A 22,703-nucleotide genomic window follows, 5' to 3' on the forward strand; every position below is an offset into this window, starting at 1 on the left:
GAGCAAAACAGTTCATTGCAGGATGAAAGGAAGCTAGAAGGGGAGCAGTTTTCCATTTCATGTTCCCCAGCAATTATATTGAGGAACATAATGTCTTGGATACTAGGTAGTCTTTTCTGATTGCCATTGGTAAGCCTTATGGTGCCTAGATGAGTGTAATCAAACCTTTAAATCCAGCCATCTTAGTTGCCATCGCTTAGCTGTGGAAGCAGATTCTGTAATCGACTCTGCTCTGTGAATAAGTTATTGCTTTTGTTGATTCTGAATCGTTCACTGTTCAGCTTCATTGAGTGATTTGTGCTTTCTGTAGCATGAAAAAGGAAGGGGGAAAAAAATCTCTAGACCATGCATAATTTGATATAGCTCTCTTATTATCCCTCCCGTTTGTTTCTATGTGAAAGAGCCTCATAGAGTGAAGCCTTTCTTTGTATTCTAACTGAAGTCAGCATGACCTGTCTGACCCATCAAAGTGATGTCTAAAGGCACAAGATGCGGCAACCTTCATGAAGCTCAGCAACTCGGGGTCCTGGAACCCTCCTGTGGTCACTTTCAATTTCTGTAGGGGAAAGCCAGGAAATAAATGTCATGGGTAGGTTGGGTTTTGGGTGGGTTTTTTTTTTGTTTGTACTAACTAATGAGACTTTGACCCATTTATAATTGTTTTTAATATTTTTTATTTTTATTTTTTTTAAAAAAATATAAAGTACTCCATTTTTAATTATGCTGGGTACATACATCTCTGTGCTACATCGTTCCTCATTTATCACATCTTTCACGTTCACATTAACATTAATTTTATAATATGTTAAGTACATTACACATTTAAATATTGTAAAATTCCCCATTTTCTTCTTAGCATCTTTCAGTAACAATACCCTATTAACATCAAATATCATTATTCTCTTCATACATATACTAACAATTTTCATCTTATTTATAACTCTTTCTTAATAAATTTTCTACTTATTTTTGGTCTCCTTCATTTCCAAACTCCATTTTTATTTTCCAACCATTGATAAAATACTTCCCATATTATATAATATTCAGTTTGCTCTTTCTCTTTAATTGGTAACATTAATCTATTCATTTCAGCACATTCTAATGTGCTGAATCTAATCTCATTCCACATTCTAGGTGATATTTTCCTTATCACCTTCTCTTCAATAGGAATCTCTCCACTTTTCAAATATTGTTTTTGAGGGGAATAGCATCCGACTTGTTATGCTCTTCACTTTTATGGAGGGAAGGTCTATTCTTCTTGATATTAAAAGGCTGTCCCTAAAATATGATCATAATGCCTTAAATACATCATCATGTTAATGGAACAGAAAAAGCCAGGGAGATGTGGAAAATGAGTTTGAATTTAAAAAAAAAAAAGGTCAACAGAACATTGCGTGGGCAAATGAATGGAATAACCTGTGAAACGAAGCTGAGGGAAAGCGAGCAAGGGAAGATATTACCTTGTTTAGAGTCATGCTTAGAATGCAGGAAAGGCATTTTATTCATAAATGTTATTGTTATCTCTACAAAGGTTCAGCCAAAATGATCTTTCGCAGTCACGTTATCATGTCACTGGTTCTTTTCTCTTACTGTTTGTGATTATGCTGACCTTTTCTCCAATACCTATCCATTGTTTATTATCTTGATATGTCTATGGTACTGCAATATTGTCTTTGTGTGCTAGCTAGCACTGCTAGCTGTATTAAATGGCTCCCTCCCCTTCCTTTTGCCATTTTTCTCCAAATGAAAATGAAGAGTGTTACATTTGAAGAGAAGTCAGCATAATTGTGGCATCTCACAGCATGCTCAGAGTTGATCTTTATTTCATATGCACTTTTATATCTTGGCTGGCATTGGAGGTTTATGTAAAATTTTCGAAAAAAAGTGTCTCTTTAATTTTTAACAATATCATCCTCCAGTCCATCAATCCACCATGAAACTGTATCTTCCTCTTCAATGTTTCTATAGCCTTGGTCCTTTCCCATTCAATCTGCCTCCCCGTCCCCCCGCCCCCTCCCGAACATGCTGTATCGCTTCTAAAACTTTCCAAAGGTTTGTCTCACTTGTGAAAACTGCTTCTTAACCTGGACATCTGTCTTCCTTCCCTGTCCAGTTCTGTTTATACAATATTATTCCTCAAATCTGTGTGCAAGGCATCTTTTCATAGATACCTTTGGAATAGCAAATACCTTTTTGTAACAACTGAGAGATGCAAGCAGTCAAAATAATTGTATACCATTTTTGTCAGTCTTTATTCCCATCATTTTCCTTTGCCATTTCCCATATTTACATTCAGATTGTAAACCACATGAAATACAGGTCTGCACTGTGCCAAGTCCATAGAGAGGGCTATATAAATTATAGCAACATTCTACCAACATAAAAAAGATATTTCTGTCTATAGCTGTCTACAGAATACCGGTAATTCTTGTAACTGTTCCACCAGTCACAAGCAAGATCAAAGAGCTAAAATTGAGCTCAGAGGCAGAACTAAGATTTTGAAGTTCAGAATGACAAGCCAAACATGTTTCAGCAGAGATAGTCATGTCTTCCAGTTTGGCAAGGATGTTGACATTGATCCTGCCAGTGAAGTCCCTGGGCAGATTGAAAGGTAAAAATCACTGATACGGCTGTTTCTGCTTCCAAGATAGTCTAGACTTGGTTGTTGATGGACATGGAAGTAACTCCTATTCCTGAACTGACTATGAAACGCAAAAGCATCTCTACCATAGAGACTTCTCATCCATGCCCCGCTATCCTTCAAGAATTGTGATTTTCATTCTTATTATTTTTCCCCATTTTAACCTAACACAGCAAAATCAGGATTTGATATTACTAATCCCCCATTTACAGTTAAGTTTAGGACGAGAAGTGTAGCTCAGGATTATTAAGGCACAGATAGTGCCAGTAGCTGCTCAGGAAATATGGTTTCAGGATATGAGTTATATATACATCAGTTTATGTGGAAACAGCAAAAGGAGAAAAGGAAGAAATCTAACAATTCTCAAATTATAGTGGCCATTTTCCCTGATAATGTCCAGAAGGATGTGAGTTTTGATTTTTTGCCATTCTGACCTAGAAGATAAAAACTGGACTCTTTGCATTACAATGCCTAGATACCTAAAAGTTCTAGAATCCTATTGTGGCATTACTACTTTTTTTTTTTTAAGTAAAGGAACATGCTAAACCTACCAAGTTTTCTTTTCATTTATGCACATTAGACATGTTTGTAAAAATGCTAAACCTGCTTTTACTAGATGTGCGCATGCATACGATTCCTGTAGAGATGTGCATGGAGTGGAAAATAGTATTTTAGTTACCTGAAACACACATTGCCTTCTGATGAACCATTCTGGATGAGCCATGACTAGCAGAAACAAAATTGTTGCCATGCCATTGTTATGTGGAGCTTTGCAGCTCAGATCCAATAGTCTCCCTCTTGATAATAATAATAATAATAATAATAATAATAATTTTATTTCTATACCGCCCTTCTCCCGAAGGACTCAGGGCGGTGTACAGCCTATTTAAAAACACAAAAAACACGACAACAATTAAAATTTAAAATCATTAAATAATTAGGCTCCAATTAAAATCCCAGAAATTTAAAATACCCCAATTTAAAACATTATGTTAATAGCCCTGCCTGGCGGAACAACAGGGTCTTCAGAGCGCAGCGAAACACCCGGAGGTCGGAAATCTTTCGTATTTCGGGGGGCAATTCATTCCACAGGGCTGGAGCTCCCACAGAGAAGGCCCTCCCCCTGGGTGTCGCCAGCCGACATAACTTGGCTGATGGCACCCGGAGGAGACCCTCTCTGTGGGAGCGAACTGGTCGGTGGGAGGCTATTGGTGGCAGAAGTCGGTCTCGATGTCTTGAAGTCTTGTTTTTCTAATGTTCATCTAAACATTTCCATACCTGATCATCTTCCTTCATATTGGAACTATCTCGAGCTGAAGATGATGTCCCACAATGCCCTTCTGGGGGACACTGAATTAATCACTTGCTTTTAGGCCAACTACCTTCATATCAGAGGTGGGTTTCAGCAGGTTTTGACCGGTTCTGGAGAACCGGTAGCGGAAATTTTGAGTAGTTTGGAGAACCGGTAAATACCACCTCTGACTAGTCCCGCCCCCATCTATTCTCTGCGTCCTGAGTCCCAGCTGATTGGGAGGAAATGGGGATTTTGCAGTAACCTTCCCCTGGAGTGGAGTGGGAATGGAGATTTTACAGTATCCTTCCCCTGCCATGCCCACCAACCCACACCCACCAAGCCATGCCACGCCTACCAAGCCACACCCACAGAACCGGTAGCAAAAATTTTTGAATCCCACCACTGCTTCATACGGTTATCACTATAAGGGTAAAATGAAGGGGCATCCTTATGTTTTTGCTCCTGACCATAGGACACAAATTAGCCAAAACCAAATCTGCAAAGAATTTTAGGGAATGTGAAACAAAGATCATATGCCTTGCTCTTACTCTCCCCTCCTGTGCTCGGTAGCTCCCAACAAGACTTATCTCAACAGCCCGAGGAAGCTGTTAAGGGTGTGGGGAAGGGTCCCAACTCCCAATCCTGTCTTCCCAGCACCTTCTCTTTCGTGCCTCACCCTTATCTGCTTCATCACTGAGTTTTTCCTCCTCAAAAGTAAAATAGTAAAGTAGAAGTTAAAAAAAAAACACATTTCTGGCAGCAAGGATAGCAATTTGAGGCATATTCAGAACCAAATGGCCCTATTTTATTCCCTATCTGGACCAAAATTATCTGTTTTGGTTCAGACATCAGCCACCGAAAAGCAACTGCATTGTGCGCAGAACAATTTGTGCAAGAATTACTTTGCGTATCAGTAGCTTGCACATGAAATGACATTTTGTTGTCTCATCTTGTCAAATTGCTCCAGCAGGTGGCGACTTGTCAAGCTAAACCGACATCCAGTACATGCTGTTTTGCAGTAGGATCTCTCTCCAGGGCTTCATATTCATTTTCAGCTTTGCAATATACTGTTTTGCTTAAAAAAAAAAAAAAATCCTTACCCTGACACAATTATTTCTTATGGAAGCCAGATTGCAGTAAAGTTTAAAGGATGCTGAGGTGCTTTTGACTGTAATGAGTTTTTATTTTCTCTCTTCCCAGCAACCCCAGAGTGCAAGTTGCAGCAATTCAAGGAGGTGCTTTACAAAAATTGCTGGTTATTTTGGCCACAGATCAGTCCTCGGCAGTAAAGAAAAAGGTACAGGGGGGAGAACATGTAGAATTGAATATTTTACTAGAATGTTTATAGCCTTCTGTGCAGAAATGGAAATACCCAACGCTAAATCATGAGGACGGCTGGGCAAAAAGTGGAAAGATTTTATTATTAGGTTATTATATTCTAATAACATTAGATTACTCCTAACATTTAAAGGTGCTAGCACTAATCATCAAATGCCCCTTTGCTCATTAATGCTAGCAGATCTGGGCTGGATTGTCAGTAGATGTCAACAGAACAACAACAACTCTTCTTTGCTTCTGTCATGGTCACCTGAATTTTGCAGCCCATCTGATAGTCCAATCACCAAACAGCTTTGAAGGTTGAAGTCTTCCTTCTGTGATAATCACCGAAGCAACTTGACACTTGATCATATCACTTAATTTTGAAAACAATTCTTGGTGAAGGGCTTTAGCTGCAGGTAAAGCACTAAGGGACCAGGATAGAATGGCTTTGAGCAATTTTAGGCAATCCTTATTAAGCCATCTTTTGCTCCTGGAAGATATGCGGGATGCACATTTTAAAAATGTATTTGTTTAGTTTGGTTTATATTCTAACCATCTCCACAGAGCACACTTATAATCTATATTAGACAAAAAAGTGGTTGGTTGACTGCAACCTCTGTTTATTCATAACTTTATCCCAATCCAGGGGTGAAATGCTCCTGGTTCGGACTGGATCGCCCAATCCGGTAGTGATGGAGGCAGGTGGTTCAGAGAACCAGTAGCAAAAATCCCTGCCCTCCCATGTCCAGCTGAGCCACGCAATCATCAGAGGCTTTTTTTTATTTTTAAAAGCATTTTTTCTACAACCTCTTTGGTTGTAAATGCTTTTAAAAGTAAAAAAGAAAAAGCCTCTGATGATCGCGTGGCTCAGCTGGGATCATCAGAGGCATTTTTTCTACAACCTCTTCAGCCAAAGAGGTTATAGAAAAAATGTTTTTAAAAGGAAAAAAAGCCTCTGCCGATCAGGCAAGTCAGCTGGGATCGTCAGAGGCTTTAAAAAAAAAAAAGAAAGCCTCTGCCGATCAGGCAAGTCAGCTGGGATGTCAGAGGCTTTAAAAAAAAAAGAAAGAAAGCCTCTGCCGATCAGGCAAGTCAGCTGGGATCGTCAGAGGCTTTTAAAAGCATTTTTTTTACAACCTCTTCAGCCAAAGAGGTTGTAGAAAAAATGGTCTTAAAAGTTAAAAAAAAAAAAAAGTTGGCCATGCCCACTCAGTCATATTACCCCACCCACCCCACCAAGCCACGCCTACAGAACTGGTAGTAACAAATTTTACATTTCACCACTGTCCCAATCCATGCCCAAAGTTGCATGTGGCAGAAAGACATAACATGACATTAAAAATGCATTTTACCTAGTTATAAAATCCTAACATTTAAGACATTTTTTCTTGTATAAAGCAATGGCAACTGTGTAAGGATTTGGTGACTCTTCTGGAGATGACGATAATGATTCATTAAACTTGTATCCTGCCTGATTCTCTATTTTAATCTAGTCTGATAATAAGAAGCAAATAAAGTCACCCCCAGACAAATGGCATTTTGGTTAGGAGGTGGAGTTGGGGCACATTTTGCTACAAAAAGGACCTGTGTGGAATCAAAGAAGCATGTAGACTAGAGGCTCAGGGCCCTCCAAGTGACAGGGATAATTTCATTCAGAAAAGAGGTACTGTTATACTTTCCCTCCTATATGATGGTGAGACATTAGAGCAACCCAAAGAGGGAATTGTACAGTATATTATACAATTGTAAATACATTGTTTGCCGATGTTTCCTGTCTATATTCAGGCTAGTAGGTCACCCTAAATTATCTGGAGAGTAGGTACACCTGCTGCTGGTTTTCTAGATTCTAGTTTTCCAAGAAAAAGAAGATTGTCAGTACAAATGGTCCTCCACTTAACAACAGTTCATTTAGTGACTGTTCAAAGTTACAATGGCACTGAAAAAAGTGACTTACGACTGTTTTTCGCACTTACAACCCCTGCAGCATCCCCAAGGTCAGGTGATCAAAATTCAGATGCCTGGCAACGGTCTCATATTGATGACAGCTGCTGTGTCCCGAGATCATGTGATAATCTTGGACAACTTTCTGACAGCAGAGTCAATGGGGGAGCCAGATTCACTCAACAACTATGTTAATAACTTAACAATTGTAACGATTCGCTTAACAACTGTGGCAAGAAAGGTTGTAAAACAGGGCAAAATTCGCTTAACAAATGTCTCACTTAGCGACAGAAATTTGGTTGTGGTCGTAAGACAAGGACTACCAGTATAGGTTGTAGAAGCTACAGAACTGCTGGAAAAGTGAAGGTGGAACCCAAAATAGAATTGACATAAAGGGATTGTAGACTCCAATGGGATCACCCCAGCTTCTAAGAAGATTGCCCTGTTCAAAATGCAGCAGGCACGTAGAATAATAGCCTTAGGCCCTGGATTGGATAGTATCTAAGGGTTTAAAGTTATTATATGGACACATCTGAAACCTATATAATATCTGGGTGACGGATTTGGCTTTAAAAAGTTTTATGGCAATTGATAGATATTTGCCCCCTTCAATAGGAAAGAAGACCAATATGGCTTTAGTGCTGTTATCAGAAATAGATTTAGTTGTTCATACCCGATTCCAGAGGATTAAAATAATATGCCAAGGATTTTGAAGGATGAAACCAGATCTGTATTGTTATTATTATTATTTTTTATCTGCCACGAATGTTTATAGCCTCTAAATCCCTTTGAAAAGGCCCCAGGGATGACGTCTGAAGACCAGCCTGAGTTAAAGAGAGTCAGAATAAAGAAGCGGTGCTAATTCTCTATTATTCACTTTACGAGGATGAAATTCTGTTTTGAGTTGAGGCGATGACAATTGAATTCGTATCAGTATTGAGGAGAGGGAGAGTCAAAATACAGCACTGCTAATCTTATAAAGAGAAAGCTGTGCTTCGTCTTAATGCTGTAAGGATGGGGTGGATTGAGTGAAATTAAGCTGGGTAATGGTACCCTCGAACAAATCTGTTTTTCAACGCATGCAAAAATCCTTTTCATTGGACTCCATCCTGTCATTGGATTCTGTTTTGGTTTGGGAAGATCCCAACCTGTCATAATGAGGTACAGGTACTCCTCGACTTACAACAGTTCATTTAGTGACTGTTCAAAGTTACAGCCGCACTGAAAAAAGGTGACTGATGACTGTTTTTCACAGTTGCAACCTTTGCAGCCTCCCCATGATCACGTGATCAAAATTCAGACTTTTGGCAACCGGTTCGTATTTATGACAGTTGCAGTGTGTCACAGTCACATGATCCCCTTTTTGCGGCCTTCTGATGAGCAACGTCAAGGGGGAAGCCAGATTGACTTAACCACCGGGTTGCTAACTTACCAGCTGCAGTGATTCACTGAGGCAAGAAAAGTCTTGCCTCAGTGAAAAGTAAAACGGGGCAACACTGACTTAACAAATGTCTCATTGAACAACAGAAATCTTGTGGTCATTGGCCACTTGTGGTCATCAGCCGAGAACTACTTGTACAACAAATTATCTCAGTGAGTTAAGAGAAATAGAAATCATATATCCAGGAAGAAATCAATACATAGAAAGTAGCGTCTTTTATTGAGCAGATTTTAAGTTTTACATTAAGGGGTATTAGGTTTCCGCAAAAATCATGAGGTAAGACTTTCAGAGATTGGAAAGACCCGGTCTGCCCGATGGGAAGCTCTCCAGTGCTTCATCCAAGAATATAAGCTAACACGGATATTGCTGAAAGCCACATTCTCCAACCCCTCCTCCCTCTCCCCCTTCTTCCTACTGACATTTAGCCATTCTGCATTTGCAATGCTTCCGGACTGGCCCTGCACCTATGGATTCACACATCGTTGGGCAGCAGAGCCAGTTCAACTCTGCTGTGGAGCACAGGAATTGTGAATTCAGTTGTGCTGAACATTTGAAAGTCATCCAGTTACCTGGCCCCGAAAGTAGAATCGGGGAAATCATGACTGTGTGCCGAGTACTTCATGCACCAAGAGGAGAGGAGATGGGATAGGGTCTGAAAAGTCTTCTGGGAGGCAACTCTTATATGTATGGCAAAGATGAGAGAAAGATGATTTTTTTTCTTGAGGGAGCAGGGTCTTCAGATTGTAAAAGTGAAGCTGGGAAAGCGGAAGGAGTTAAAAAGTCACAAGCAAGAATGTACGGTTAGTAATGTACAATTGTAAATGCAAATGTACAATTTATGATAAGTCGCTCAACAACCATTCAAAGTTATGATGGGCCTCCCCAGAGCTACTAACAACCTGTTTTCGGAGTTATGAGAGCTACACCTCCTCCCCTCCCCCACACCATGGTCATGTGCCCACCTTTTGGGCATTTGGCGACCGATTGTGGCTTCGTTCACCTCCCCGGACGGCGAAGGACTCTTTTTCCCAAATAGCCCACCAGCGTTTGGTTTTGGTTAACTTGCGGGAGGTATATGCACATGGCTGTAACACAACCTGTCCCGCCCCCCCCCCCCCGGCCTGGAGAAGTACAGCGACCACCGCCACATCACTGGCATCCGCCAGTGTTGGCTTGGGGGATTGTATGTAGCACAAAATTCTCCTAAAGTTCCCTGAATCTGGTCTATAGGGCAGACTGTCTAACATTCTAGTGGCAAGCCTGAATATCCACACCTTAACGAAAACAGGAGGAGACCTCATGGAAAGCTGAGGCACTTGCTTCCTACCTCTGGCAGTCACCCAAGATTTGAAGTTCTCACCAGGAGCGAAGACCTGAAAAAAGCTCCTGGCTGATTGATTGGAATAGAAGTTGGGGCCTTATTGGCTCTTCAGTTGTCCGCTCACTGCCTGGTGTACATGCTCTAGTGATTCTTCCTCAGTGTGCAGCTTTGCCATTCTTTTTGGCTGTGAGTGCTTCAAGGTCTCCTACCCATCCTAGTCTGATAAATAGGTCACTGCTCTTATGTGGGTTCGCAAAGCCATGTGGCCTGCTCTAATCAGGATCATGCTGTCAACCTTTTAACAAGGCTGCCTCTGAATATCCTTGCCTTAAGCCGTGTTCAAAGCTCGGAGTTTCTCGGGATGTTTGTGCACCACGGGAAAAGGAACGGGACGGATGGCTATGTTTGTGTGTGAGCAAAATGCTTCCTGAGGGAGAATTCCTTCCGTACGAAAGGCAGACCATTAGAGAACTCTGCGCTTGGCAGAAAATGTTTACGGCACGGTCCTGGATGCTTTGCTGAACAAACTGGTAATCTTACAAAAATGTTCAGTCTTTGTGCTAGAGGGAAGAAAGGTGGACTGGAGAATTTGTCTCCTTTCATCTGCTCATTGCTCACTTGGCTTCAAGTGGGCCTGTGTGTGTGTGTGTGTTATAGAAGGTTATCTCGTCTTGCTTCCCAGTGATTTTATGGGTCACCCATGAGCAAAGAAGCTCTGTGAGGCTTCTGTGCTTAGCAATAGCAATAGCAATAGCGCTTAGATTTATATACCATCCCATAATACTTTACAGCAGGGATCCTCAACCTGTGGCCACAGCCTATTTACAACCGGGCTGTGTGAGTGGCTGCAAGTGCGCATGCGCGTGCACAGCCCCACTCGCACGAATGTCGTGGACGCTCCACTCACATGAGCGTCATGAGCACTCTCAGCCCCACTCATGCAAGCAACGGGCGCTCGTGCACATATGCACCTGCCCTTCCCACAAAACCATCCCCTCTTTCCCCTCTTCCCTCCTGCTCCAGGCCGCCAACTGGGAAAGGTTTGGGAAGTCTGCTTTACAGCACTCTCTGAGTGGTTTACATGTCCCAACAATCTGGATCCTCTTTTTACTCGGAAAGAGGATCCTTGGAAAGATGGAAGGCTGAGTCAACCTTGAATCGGTCAGGATCGAACTCCAGGCTGTAGGCAGTCCTGCATTCTAACCACTGCGCCACCATGGCTCTGGTGCCAGTGGCCTTGGGCCTATTCACACACATTTGGGTTGGCTGGTTACATTTTCTTCCTGTCTATCGTTGTATAAATTATATAGGAAGAAGATTCTCTAGCCAAGACTTTGCTTTCTCATTCCGTTGTGCCCCATGAAGATGGTAGGGTGCTTTTAATTGGCCCAGTTTAATTAGTTTACATTCTCCAAGCCACTTCTGTATTGACAGCCCTCTCATTACTCTAATTTTTAGCACTAAGGAGAATTTGTATCCATCCTGGTAACTCAAACAACACCAGGTCTGGATAAGGAAGCTTTTGCACCATTGAGAGTTCTGGAGAACTCCCAATTGCTCAATTATTTGGCTGTGGCCTGGCATATTATGGTTTGTAAAACAGTCTCATGACCTGGGTTTAAATGCTGCTACTTATATCCAGGGGTGAAATCTAAAATTTTTCCCTACCGGTTCTGTGGGCGTGGCTTGGTGGGGGGGGGGTGTCCTGTGACTGAGTGGGCATGGCCAACTCAAAGTCACTCACAGCCACACCCACTCAGTCACAAGACCCCCTCCCACCAAGCCATGCCCACAGAACCCGGTAGGAAAACTTTTTAAATTTCTATTCTGCCGGCGTGTCCTTACCTTTCTCCCGCGATTCCGCCCACCTGCTCCATTCCCCAACTCCTACTGCCCACCTTTCTCCCGCAGCTGGCTGTTAGGGAAGGCAAGCGCCCAAAAGGTACCGGAGTCGCTCACTCTCCTTGAATGAGCTGCTCTGGAGTCGGCTGCGCAAGTGCACACCGTTTATTTAATTCACTAATCAGTGGCAGGTTGGGTGTGCGCTTGCGCAGCCAGCGCATGGACCAGAGTGGCTCATTCAAGGAGAGTGAGCGACTCCGGTACCTTTCGGGCGCTTGCCTTTCCTGACAGCCAGCCACAGGAGAAAGGTGGGCAGTAGGAGTCGGGGAATGGGGCGGGTGGGCGGAGCCTCCAGCTTCCATTGCTACCGGTTCTCCGAGCCACCGGCCATCATCGCTACCTACTCGCCCGAGCCGGTCTGAACCGGGAGCATTTCACCCCTGCTTACATCCTAGCTACAAGCACTCCTCCAGTCCTGTTTCTTGCTGCTTTTTTCGTAAGAAAGTGGGGCTCACTTTGTGATTTTGGTCAATTATGTATGTGTGTGTGTATGGTAATTTCACAGATAATTAAAGACAATCCCATTCAAAATTATTCCTCACCACCCCTCCTTTTTTAATGTGTCCCAGTTCCCATTGCAGGATGGTCCCCAACATCAGAAGGTGGCTCTCACCAGGCCATTACAGGTTTTTTTTTAAATAAATCAAACCTTTGCACAGCTTTTGGGTAGAATCTGAGGTGATGTATAGACTGCCTTTAATACTTTCTATTTCAGCCAGGGCAGGCTAACAAAATAGATGAGAGCCATGATATTTCCAAATCCAGCTTTTGCATAATGTATTGAACATCCAAGGGTGAAGCACGCTCAATTAAACTTCATTCTGTGGGCTTTATTGTTTTTTTCACTGATGTTTATACAGGTAGGCAACTCCTTGGGTTAGGAAGGAGACAGGCTGGAAGAGGATGATTTGATTGGAACATTATGATAGTTGTGCTCCTTTTCCATCCATCCATCCCTCCGTTCCCCAATAATGCCTTGAGAAAACCCCAAAGACTTTATGCACAGCTGTAACAAATGTAAAAAGTGGCAGGTAGGTAGATATCACCAGCAAAAAGAATGGAGGCAGCTGGGAAAAGGTGTTGCAAGACATTTACCTGATGGTGCTAGAGATCATAGCTTTGATCATTTGAGGGACTCCTCATTTAGCCAGTTTGAACCTGCAAGGTTGGAGTGCTCCAGATTCCTTTGATTTAAAATGTCATCTCTCAAAACCCTGGTAGCAGAGTCTTGCCTGAGGCTGTTCCTGAGAGCTGAATGGGTGCCACCATGCTGTTCTGTAGAAGAATGGGTGAAGATGTGGCTTTTCCACCAGGCCTTTTGGCAAGGGAGAATGAGACCCCTTGCTTCCTCATATTACTGTCTTTTATATTTATCTTTTATGCTTTATTGATCTGATTGTAATTTCTTTGTTGTGAGCTTCCCAGAGTCAGGTGGTAGACATTTAATTTATGATGATGATCCTTGAGTGAAAGCAGAATGAAAAGAAATGGTGGGAAATGCTCACCTTTGGTTAACCTGAGGTGAGTCACTCTTAGGAAGGCACATACGGGAGACAGATTGGCAAGTTGTTGACTGGAAAGTTCTCTTTGCAACATTTTGTAGAACCCCTTTATCAGGGAGATGGGTGAGTAAGACGTTTGATGTATAAATACATACATTTCTTTTCAAGCACTTTTCTGAATAGGAGGATTGACACTAACAGGTGTTTGCATTAGCATTAAGAAAGAGATACCTGCCCATCCCTATTCAGGCACTGTGGAAATTGCAGTATTCCAATATTTGAGGGGCTCCTACAAAGACGAGGGTGGTGGTGTCAAACTATTTTCCAAAGCACCAAAAGGCAAGACGAGACTATGGATGGAAACTAACCAAGGAGAGAAGCAACTTAGAACTAAGGAGAAATTTCCTAACAGTGAAGCAATCAACCAGTGGAATAGCTTGCCTTCAGAAGTTGTGGGTGCTCCATCACTTGAGGCTTCCAAAAAGAGACTGGACAACCATTATCTGAAACGATATAGGGTCTCCTGCTTGAGCAGGAGGGGTTGGACTAGAAGATTAACAGAGTTGGAAGGGAACTTGTAGGTCATCTAATCCAAACCTCCCTGCCCCCGCCCAAGCAGGGGACACTACACCATTTCTGACAAATGGCAGTCCAGTCTCTTCTTGAAAGTTTCCAGTGATGAAGTTCCCACAACTTCTGAAGGCAAGCTGTTCCATTGGTTGATTGTTCTCACTCTCGGGAAATTTCTCCTTATTTCTAGGTTGAATCTCTCCTTGTTCAGTTTCCATCCATTATTCCTTGTCTGGCCTTTAGGTGCTTTGGAAAATAGGTTGACCCCCTCCTCTCCTGTGGCAGTCCCTCAAATATTGGAACATTGCTATCATGTCTCCTCTGGTCCTTCTCTTCACTAGACTAGCCATGCCCAGTTCCTCAACCGCTCATTGTATGTTTTAGCCTCCAATCCCCTAAGACCTCCAAGGTCCCTTCCAACTCTATATTTTATGTTCTATATTCTATGAAGACATATTCACATATTTTCCCAGGCTGGTGGTGCTGGAAAGTCTTGTGGCATTACAGTACAGATAGCATCCCTTTGTTATAAAAGCCGAAGCATTACCTAAATTACAAGAAGGAATAGTCTGGAGAAACTGAGCTCCTGAGAAGGAGCAAAGTACACACAGGGAAGATGTACTAAAAGAGAGGCTGGGTTCTCGTAAGCTGTGAAACCAAACCCAAGCAGTTGTGTTGAATAAGCCACAGTTGGCTGGCTTCAAACATAATGCTAACCCTTCAACCGTTGTTCATAAACCATAATGGTTAAGTTCACACTACCAACTAAACCAAAGGCTGTGAAGGAATTGGAGGTGATCGTAGGGAAGGCATGAGAGAGCTGTTCAGAAAAGAAGGAGTGAGTTGTTAAGAGGGGTTGCACGGTCCATCATCTGTCAGCAAGAGAAAGAAACTCAAAATGACCTCCCCTTGATTTTGTTTAGTATAAAATGGGACACAGAGGAATTTGGATAGGTTTTCGAGATTCTGTTATTCAATTTTACTACAATAAAAAGCCTTCTTGGAATCTTTGCCATGCCCGTTTCTTGACCTGGTCTACCCAAAAGGCTAACAAAATCAAACTAATCACACTTTGGCTTATTATAAAAATTACAATCCAGTAAATCTGACATCTGCAACCCTTAATTTTGGGGGCACCAGTGACTTTGTGATTAGCGTGCCAGAAATGTATCCATATCTGTACGATTTTCACTGCAGACGGCACCTTGCAATGGCATCTTAATGACATTCTGTTTAGTGTGCCTTACAGGGAAATGTCAAAGCCACCGCAATGCTAATATCTAATTAATGAGATGATTGTTAAACCCAAGCAAAAGGGCTGCATGTACTACTACTGTTTTCATTCCCAGATGTTTGTGCTTGAGTCAAGTCTGTGATGGGAATAAAACCTTGAAAGGGCTCATCTCCACTTGGGAGTTTGGATCACTCTGAGAGTTGGTTTCTTTCATACGGTACTTGTGTTTTCAGCACTTCTGTGGCAAATTCCCCATGGATGCAATCTGTTGCTTTTCCCCGAGACCTCTCTCCCTGGAGTCTTGCAAAGCAGGATCTCTGTGCAGAGATTATTCTGCTGGCTTCCCAGTCTGGAGGAAAATAAATTGAAATCACTGAATAATAAGAGCAAAATAATTCTGCCCTCAAGAATTGTGTATATTTATCTTAAAGCCCAAACTAAAAGCCTTGGGTTGGGTGTTGGTAGTAGTATTTTATTTCAATCATGGACCAGCAAAATGTAACATGTAAGAATTACAGCTATTCTATTATAAGAAATGAGTAAAATTTAAATCACTATTTATTTATCAAATGTATATGGCCGCCCATCTCACCACAAGTAAAGTCACTAGCACAGTCTCTACAATTGTAATACCTGTATCATTAAGATTATAGGGTTAAGATTATGAAGCCAGAAGTAAGTATAGTTGAGATTTATGTAATGTGACTAAAGCTAAAGAATAATAACTAAAGATAAAAATAGAAACAACTAACATGAATTGTAAAACTAGTACATTACTAAAATCTGCAGGTAAACTATATTTCATATTAATATTGAAACTATAATAGTGTAATCATGTATAAACTAAAGCAGTATAGAAATGAATCACAACAACTTCAAAGGCTAAAGAGCTAGAAATAAGCAATTAGATGGAAATTTATGGGTACAGCCTCGTTAATCTGATAGCTCTAATAACTATGCAGAATGAATTGTATCGATATAGTAATGGGCTATACATAATGAAATAAGCACCTAAACACTCTCATTAGCTGTGTTTATTTCTGGGTGGGGTTTACACATGATGTAACAGGTTTGGTGGGTCTAAAGCAGAGGTGTCAAACTGGCGGCTCGCAGGCCAGATACATCATGCTTAGGCCACGCCCACCGCAGCTCCGCAAAGGGGAAAAATGTAGTGATATGTCACGTGATGGCAACGTGACACCGCGAGTTTGACACCCATAGTCTAAAGAAATAAAGTTATGATAATCAACTGATAAATAGCATGAATAGGCACAGTAGATTGTTTTCAGCAGCATCTAGATAACCTTCACTTGAGGGGCTACCTATCAATAGATATTTTCTCTGAAGGAAGCAGAGCTGATTTTCCTTATTTTTCTCACTGTTTCATGAGAGACATTATGGGAGAATCTTCAGGAACAACTTTTCAGGGGCCACAGATGAGAAGCAAAGGATTGGTTAAAATTACATTCCTCATATTTCTTTGGGGATACCGTCTTGCAAACAAGAGTTCTGCTCACAGAAATTGGATCCCAGCCCTTTTTGTTCTGCTCTGGATTCATTACATTTCAGTTCAGGCATCATAAAGCATAATTGTCCACTCCCTTGAAATAGAGGGTGCTGTCCCCAAGTCACAATGAGGCCATAACCCCTTTGGTAATCGTATAAAAATAATCTTTGTTACATATTGCCCCTCTGGAGTGTGGTGGTGCATTTGTAAAACAAGTAAATATTGGTGTTGGGTCAAGGCATGAGAACTGAAAGAAGCGCAGAAAGGGCATGCATGATGAGACCCAGGAAATGAAAAATTCATCATGATGGATGCATGTTTGTTCGGTTTTTTTTTTTGTTCCTAGGCTCTTTTTGCTTTGTCATCGATGCTGCGACACTTTCCTTATGCCCAGCAACAATTTCTAAAACTTGGAGGCCTTCAAGTACTCAGGAATCTTTGCACAGAGAAAGGAATGGAGATACTGTACATCCGCACTGTGACCCTTCTCTACGACTTAGTAGTAGAAAAGGTAAGAGGAGCCATTATACTTTATCTGTTATTAGCACAAGTCTACCGTGTTTCCCAAAAATAAGACCTTGTCTTATATTTTTTTGAACCCTGAAATAAGCGCTTGGCCTTATTGCCATGCGCTCAAAAGCCCGATTGGGCTTATTATCAGGGGATGTCTTATTTGGGGGGAAACAGGCTATCAATCTGAAGAAGAACAAGCTGAACTGGAAGGCGGGGTTAAATAAGTCATCAGTTTGGAATCATTGCATTGCCACAAGAGACCTAACATACAACAATCATCAATGGGGCACCATTGGAAAGAGGGGAGTTGCTAAGTTTGTCTGAGCACCTGAATACGTGTCTTTCAACTGTGCCTTGCACCTTGTCAGAACAGCTATCAGGGCTGTGCAAGGTATAGTCTTATTCTTTGGTTTATCCTTTCACTTGGGCCCGAGTTCGTTCTCTACCGGCTGTTCCTTCTTGCCCAGCATGAACATGTGTGCCACTATAGGCAAATTACCATCAAGGAAAGTATTGCAATCAAGCTTCTCTGCTGGGACTTAAGAACAGAGATGAGCAGGGCAAGCTCCCAGCATACAATTTAGGAGGATTTGACTTTCCTTCTCTCTTAAGCCAGAGAAACAACCTTCCTTAATTATAACATAGTAGTAAGGAGATGCTTGTGATTAGGAACTAATTAATGACGTGCATATATAGCAATTTACCCAGGAGGCAGCCCAGTGAAGCAAAGGCATTGTATTTTTTAAAATTATTATTATTATTTAGAGAATGCCCACCCCCATTGTGTTGTGTATCTGGCTGCCGTATGCTGTGAACAACCTTTTACTTCATCTGTGTAGCCAGATGGCTGGCTTGCAGGGCCCATGTGGGAGTTTTGCAGACAGAAATCAAGCATCTTGGCTGCATCCATATTATTTCTAGGGAGCAGAAGGAGAGAGAGACAACACCCCTGCCCCCCCTCTTTTACTACTACTCTGACATTGGCCCCAATCCTGCAGTGGAAAAAGTGATGGTGAATAGGATTTCCCATAGGGGAAATGCATGATTCTACCTTCATCCCAATACTTAGTGCTGCTTCCTTATCCTCATGGAAGCTGCAGAATGGAAAACACCCCCTCCACCTCACCCCACCCGAAAGACTGGACTATAAGCAAGTTCTAATAAATTTAAATCCTAGAAAAATGTGTTCCATATTTTTTCAAGGTGGCGTTTTGTGTACATGGGAACAGGTGAAGGCAAACGGTACGGGCAGATGTCCTGCTTTACCACAGCCAGGAGTATGTTAGTGACTAAGGAATTTGTAGTCCAAAATAGTTATTTTACTTCTTTTAAAGGTGCCTGTTATATACTCCTAGGTCAGGGATCTGCAATCTTAAACACTCAAAGAGCCATTTGGACCCATTTCCCACAGGAAAAAAAAAAAAAACACCGGGAACCACAAAACCCTTCCCGTGCCTGACTATTTCTTGAGCGGCCACAAAACTAGCATATGTAGTTGAATTAAACGTTCTGTTTTCTTCTGAAACTTTTCTTTTCTTGGATTTATCCATGGTTGGCCTACCAGGGGTTGAAAAACTCAATAAATCGTGTGCCGGCTGGTGTCGGACACTGGCAGTTGTGACGCATATTTTGAATGACAGGGAGCTGCAGCAGAGGGGTGAAAGAGCCACATGCGGCTCCAGAGCCAAAGGTTGCTGACCCCTGTCCTAGGTGGACATGTGCCTCTTGCAGTGATATAGATCATCCAAGTCTTTGGTCCAATTCTTTTGGCTTGGACTAGCATGGAATAGGATTCCAGAAAACATGCAATTAGCAGGGAGCATAAGCTGTAAATCAGGCTTTCCCTGATTTGCTGGCTGGGGAATTCTGGAAGTTGAAGTCCTCCAGGCTTAAAGTTGCCAAGATTGGAAACCCCTGGACTAGAAGACCTTCCAACTCTGTTATTCTTTTCTATTCTAACTGAAATCCTCACATCTCAACAGTTTTCTGAATTTTTAGAAAAGGATGCAAGGGAGGTGGTCCCAACTTCCTGTAGAGGAATCTTATAGAATAGAATAGAATTCCTTATTGGCCTGATGTGATTGGGCACACAAGGGATTTGCCTCTCGTGCATAAGCTTTCAATGTACATACAACAACAAAGTGACAGGTCATATATAATAGAATAGATCATAGTTACAATCATTAATCACAAGATACAACAACAGGTGATAAATCATAGATACCAATAGGAGAAGGTAGTAGGAAAAATGAGAAGATGAGAAGGATAATATCAGTACAGCCCCACCATATGGATAAACATCTCTAGGCCTAAAACAGTGCAGTGTAAATTAGGTGTAGCAGAGTAATGGCATGGGGGAGAAAACTACCTTTGTGTCTAATTCTTTTGGCATGCAATGCCCTAGAGCGGCGTCCAGAGGGAAGAGATTGAAACAGTTTATTCATAATGTCTCTGTGGATAGGATTGGATGCTGAACTATAAAGCAATCTCTCATCAGCTGGTCTTTAGATAGATATAATTGCTTTTCATCTTTCGTTACACTATTGCTGATTATTGGCAGTGAGTGGCTTCAGGCACTCATGTTCCCTATAGCTTCTGAAATTTGAAATAGCGGCTTTTAGACTTTTAATTGTACATACATAAATACATGTATGTACAGAGAGAGAGAGAGAGAGAGAGAGGGAGGGAGGGAGGGACCCTCGCTTCCCTTTTTATGCTTTTTTTTTTTTTTTGGTTTTTTTTGGCTGATTTCCTGCTTCCCATTTCCCCTTCCCCTCAAAAAAAATCTAATTTGTCTTGTTAGTTTCTTCCCCCAGTTTGCTTTCCCTAATGAGTGCATTAGGCTGGCTAGTAACATTTTCATAAATTGGTACTTTTATGATCAGCTGAGTCTCCCAGATCAGCCTTTGTAAGAATGGGAGAGGCCTTCCAGTAATTGTTTTGCTAAATTGCGGCAAGAAGAGACCTCGGGTGGTGAAGTGCAGATAGTCCTTAAAAAGAACAATAAAGTTATTATGAGCACGGGTAGTCCTCCACTTACGACCAAATTTCTGTTGCTAAGCGAGGCATTTGTTAAATGAACTTTGCCCCATTTTACGACCTTTCTTGCCACTTTTGTTAAGCCAGTCGCTGCAGTCGTTAAGTTAGTAACACGGTTGTTAATGGACTCTAGCTTGCCCGTTGACTTGGCTTGTCAGAAGATCACGAAAGGTGATCACACGACCCCGTCATAAATATGAACCGGTTGCCAAGTGTCTGAATTTTGATCATGTGGCCATGGGGATGCTGCAACAGTCATAAGTGTGAAAAATGGTCATAAATCTCTTTTTTTCAGTGCCGTTGTAACTTTGAAAGGTCACTAAATGAACTGTTGTGAGTCGAGGACTACCTGTAGTTGAGATGCCTCTGCCCATGGAAGCCCAGTGGGTGACTTAGAGCGAGTTGCTCTCCTCCAGCTTCATCATAGGGTTGTGGTTGGGAGGATGTGAGAGGAGGGAGTGCTCTGTTCACTGCCTACAGCCCTTTGGGTGAAAGACAGAATCAGAATCTAATCATTAAACAAGTTAACAAAATCTAAATGTGCCTTCCAGCATGACTCGGCAAGTGTTCCTTCCATTTTGAAACCCACAAAAACAGAAAGAGTTTGGTATCTATGGAGGTTCTTAGTCATCCAGGTTGTCCCAAAGGTGCTTTTTCAAGAGGCAACTGGACTTTCTGGTTTTTTCTGGGAAGGCATTTGCCACAGTGCTGAAGAAGCTTCTTGGATGAGAAGCAAAACGTCTTCCAAGAAAAACCAGAAAGTCCAGTTGCCTCTTGAAAGTGCACCTTTGGGACAGAAAGAGCTTGGTGGATTGACCACAGAGGCTGATAGAATTGATTTCAGACTTCACATCAGTAAGTACCGTATTTTTCGGAGTATAAGACGCACTTACCTTTTTTGGTGAGGAAAAGAAGAAAAAGAAATCTCCCTCTGCCTCTGCCTGAGCAATTTTGCCTCGTTACAGCAAACAGCCTGCTTTACTTTCATTTTCGGTTTCAGCATAGCTTGATTAGCACAAGGGGGAAAAAAAATCTGCTCCAGCAATTTACCTTTTTGCAGCAAGCAGCAGAGCCCTGCGCAAAACAGCTGAGAGCAAATCAGCTGAGAGTCGGGAGGCCGATCCAATCAACTTGTGCTAATTAGGTTGTGCTGAAGCTGAAAGGAGCTGTTTCTTCTTGCTGTTTGCTTGCAAGGAGGTAACTCCTGCAAGGCAGAGGCCAAAGGGTGGGAGCCAGTGGTGGGCGGGGCTACATTCAGTATATAAGACGCACCTAAATTTTCACCCCCTTTTAGGGGGGAAAAAGGTGGGTCTTATACTCCGAAAAATACGGTATATTTCACAGAAAAACAACTGTGTGTCAGCTTAAATAATCATTTAAGGACTCTCTGTTGCAGCAATTGATCAAGAACAGTGACGACAAGGATGAAGCTCATGAGAAAACTCAGCAATACAGTCAGGTGAACTTGATGCCTGCCATTGTGGAACAAGGCTGGTGCACAATCATTTCGAACCTCCTGAGGACGCCGGAGCACGACAGCCGGGAGAAGGTGCTCAAGACGGTGCACGTCCTGCTCGCCTTCTGTAAGGATGCTTACGCCGGGGATCCTACGCTCAACCATGTCCTCAGCCTCCTGCGCCAGGAATACGAAGAGCTGGCCGAGGAAGAGCAAAAGGAAGGGGACGAAGATGGCTACTTTAAGGAACTCCTGCACTCTATAAATAGCATTGCCCAACAATTAAAGTAAAGGGGATGGTAGCCTCGCATGTCGAAGAACCTTTGTGGGGTTTGGGAAGAGTGGTGATGAATAAATCTATTCTAATAAGTTTTTGGTTTTGTGTCCTGCTCTCAATGTGGCAAGCTCGTATGCTGGGTAATGGAAGAATGGCTGCCTTTTGTCAGTGTTTTTCTGTGTGTTTTATCCTGATCATAGATACAGGTAGTCCTCGAGTTACGACCACAATTGAGCCCAAATTTTCTGTCGTTAAGTGAGACATTTGTTAAGTGAATTTTGCCCCCTTTTACCATCTTTCTTGCCACAGTTAAGTGTTGTTAAGTGTTCTGCCCCAGCTACGGATCCCAAAGAACGCAGCGCACACAAAGTCCGTTCAAACCTTAGTTTACTAAATAAACTAGTCTTTTACAACAACAGCTGTTAATTAACTGCATCAACAGCTGCCAAGAATTCAAAGAATAATAACTGAAAGCTGCTTATGGTTGGCAGAATGCCCAGAAGCAATTTGCAGGAAGCTGATAAGATAAGCAAGACAAAACACGAAGGTATGTGAACTAAGTTGTTCCCTGCAAATTGCTTCAGTCGGCGTTCCTCCTTAAATAGGCTAAGGGAGTGGCCAATTAGCCCCAAGCCTTACTCTCGAGGAGACCTCCTCCTGAGGAGCCACTCCTGCCTTTTGGCAGCTCTGCGCGCCCGTGCATCAAGAAGAGGCTCCTCCTCTTCGTCCTCTTCACTTAAGGGAG

General features: G+C 42.2%; 1 protein-coding gene across 3 annotated transcripts in view; it reads left to right on the top strand.

Moving 5' to 3' along the window:
• The window catches only part of SIL1 (SIL1 nucleotide exchange factor), a 40,961-nt gene extending 18,937 nt beyond the window's left edge, over positions 1 to 22,024 (top strand). For all 3 annotated transcript variants that reach the window (XM_070956132.1, XM_070956127.1, XM_070956141.1), the window contains exons 8-10: positions 5,136 to 5,232; positions 17,020 to 17,184; positions 21,622 to 22,024. In XM_070956132.1, coding sequence (XP_070812233.1) covers positions 5,136 to 5,232; positions 17,020 to 17,184; positions 21,622 to 21,972 — 613 coding nt within the window. In that variant the 3' untranslated portion in view covers positions 21,973 to 22,024. The remainder of the gene's footprint in view (positions 1 to 5,135; positions 5,233 to 17,019; positions 17,185 to 21,621) is intronic.
• The last annotated feature ends 679 nt before the right edge of the window (positions 22,025 to 22,703 follow it).

The sequence above is a fragment of the Pituophis catenifer genome, unplaced genomic scaffold (assembly GCF_029215685.1).
Source record: "Pituophis catenifer annectens isolate HBS135680 unplaced genomic scaffold, rPitCat1.0.hap2 SCAF_1, whole genome shotgun sequence".
NCBI lineage: Eukaryota > Metazoa > Chordata > Lepidosauria > Squamata > Colubridae > Pituophis > Pituophis catenifer.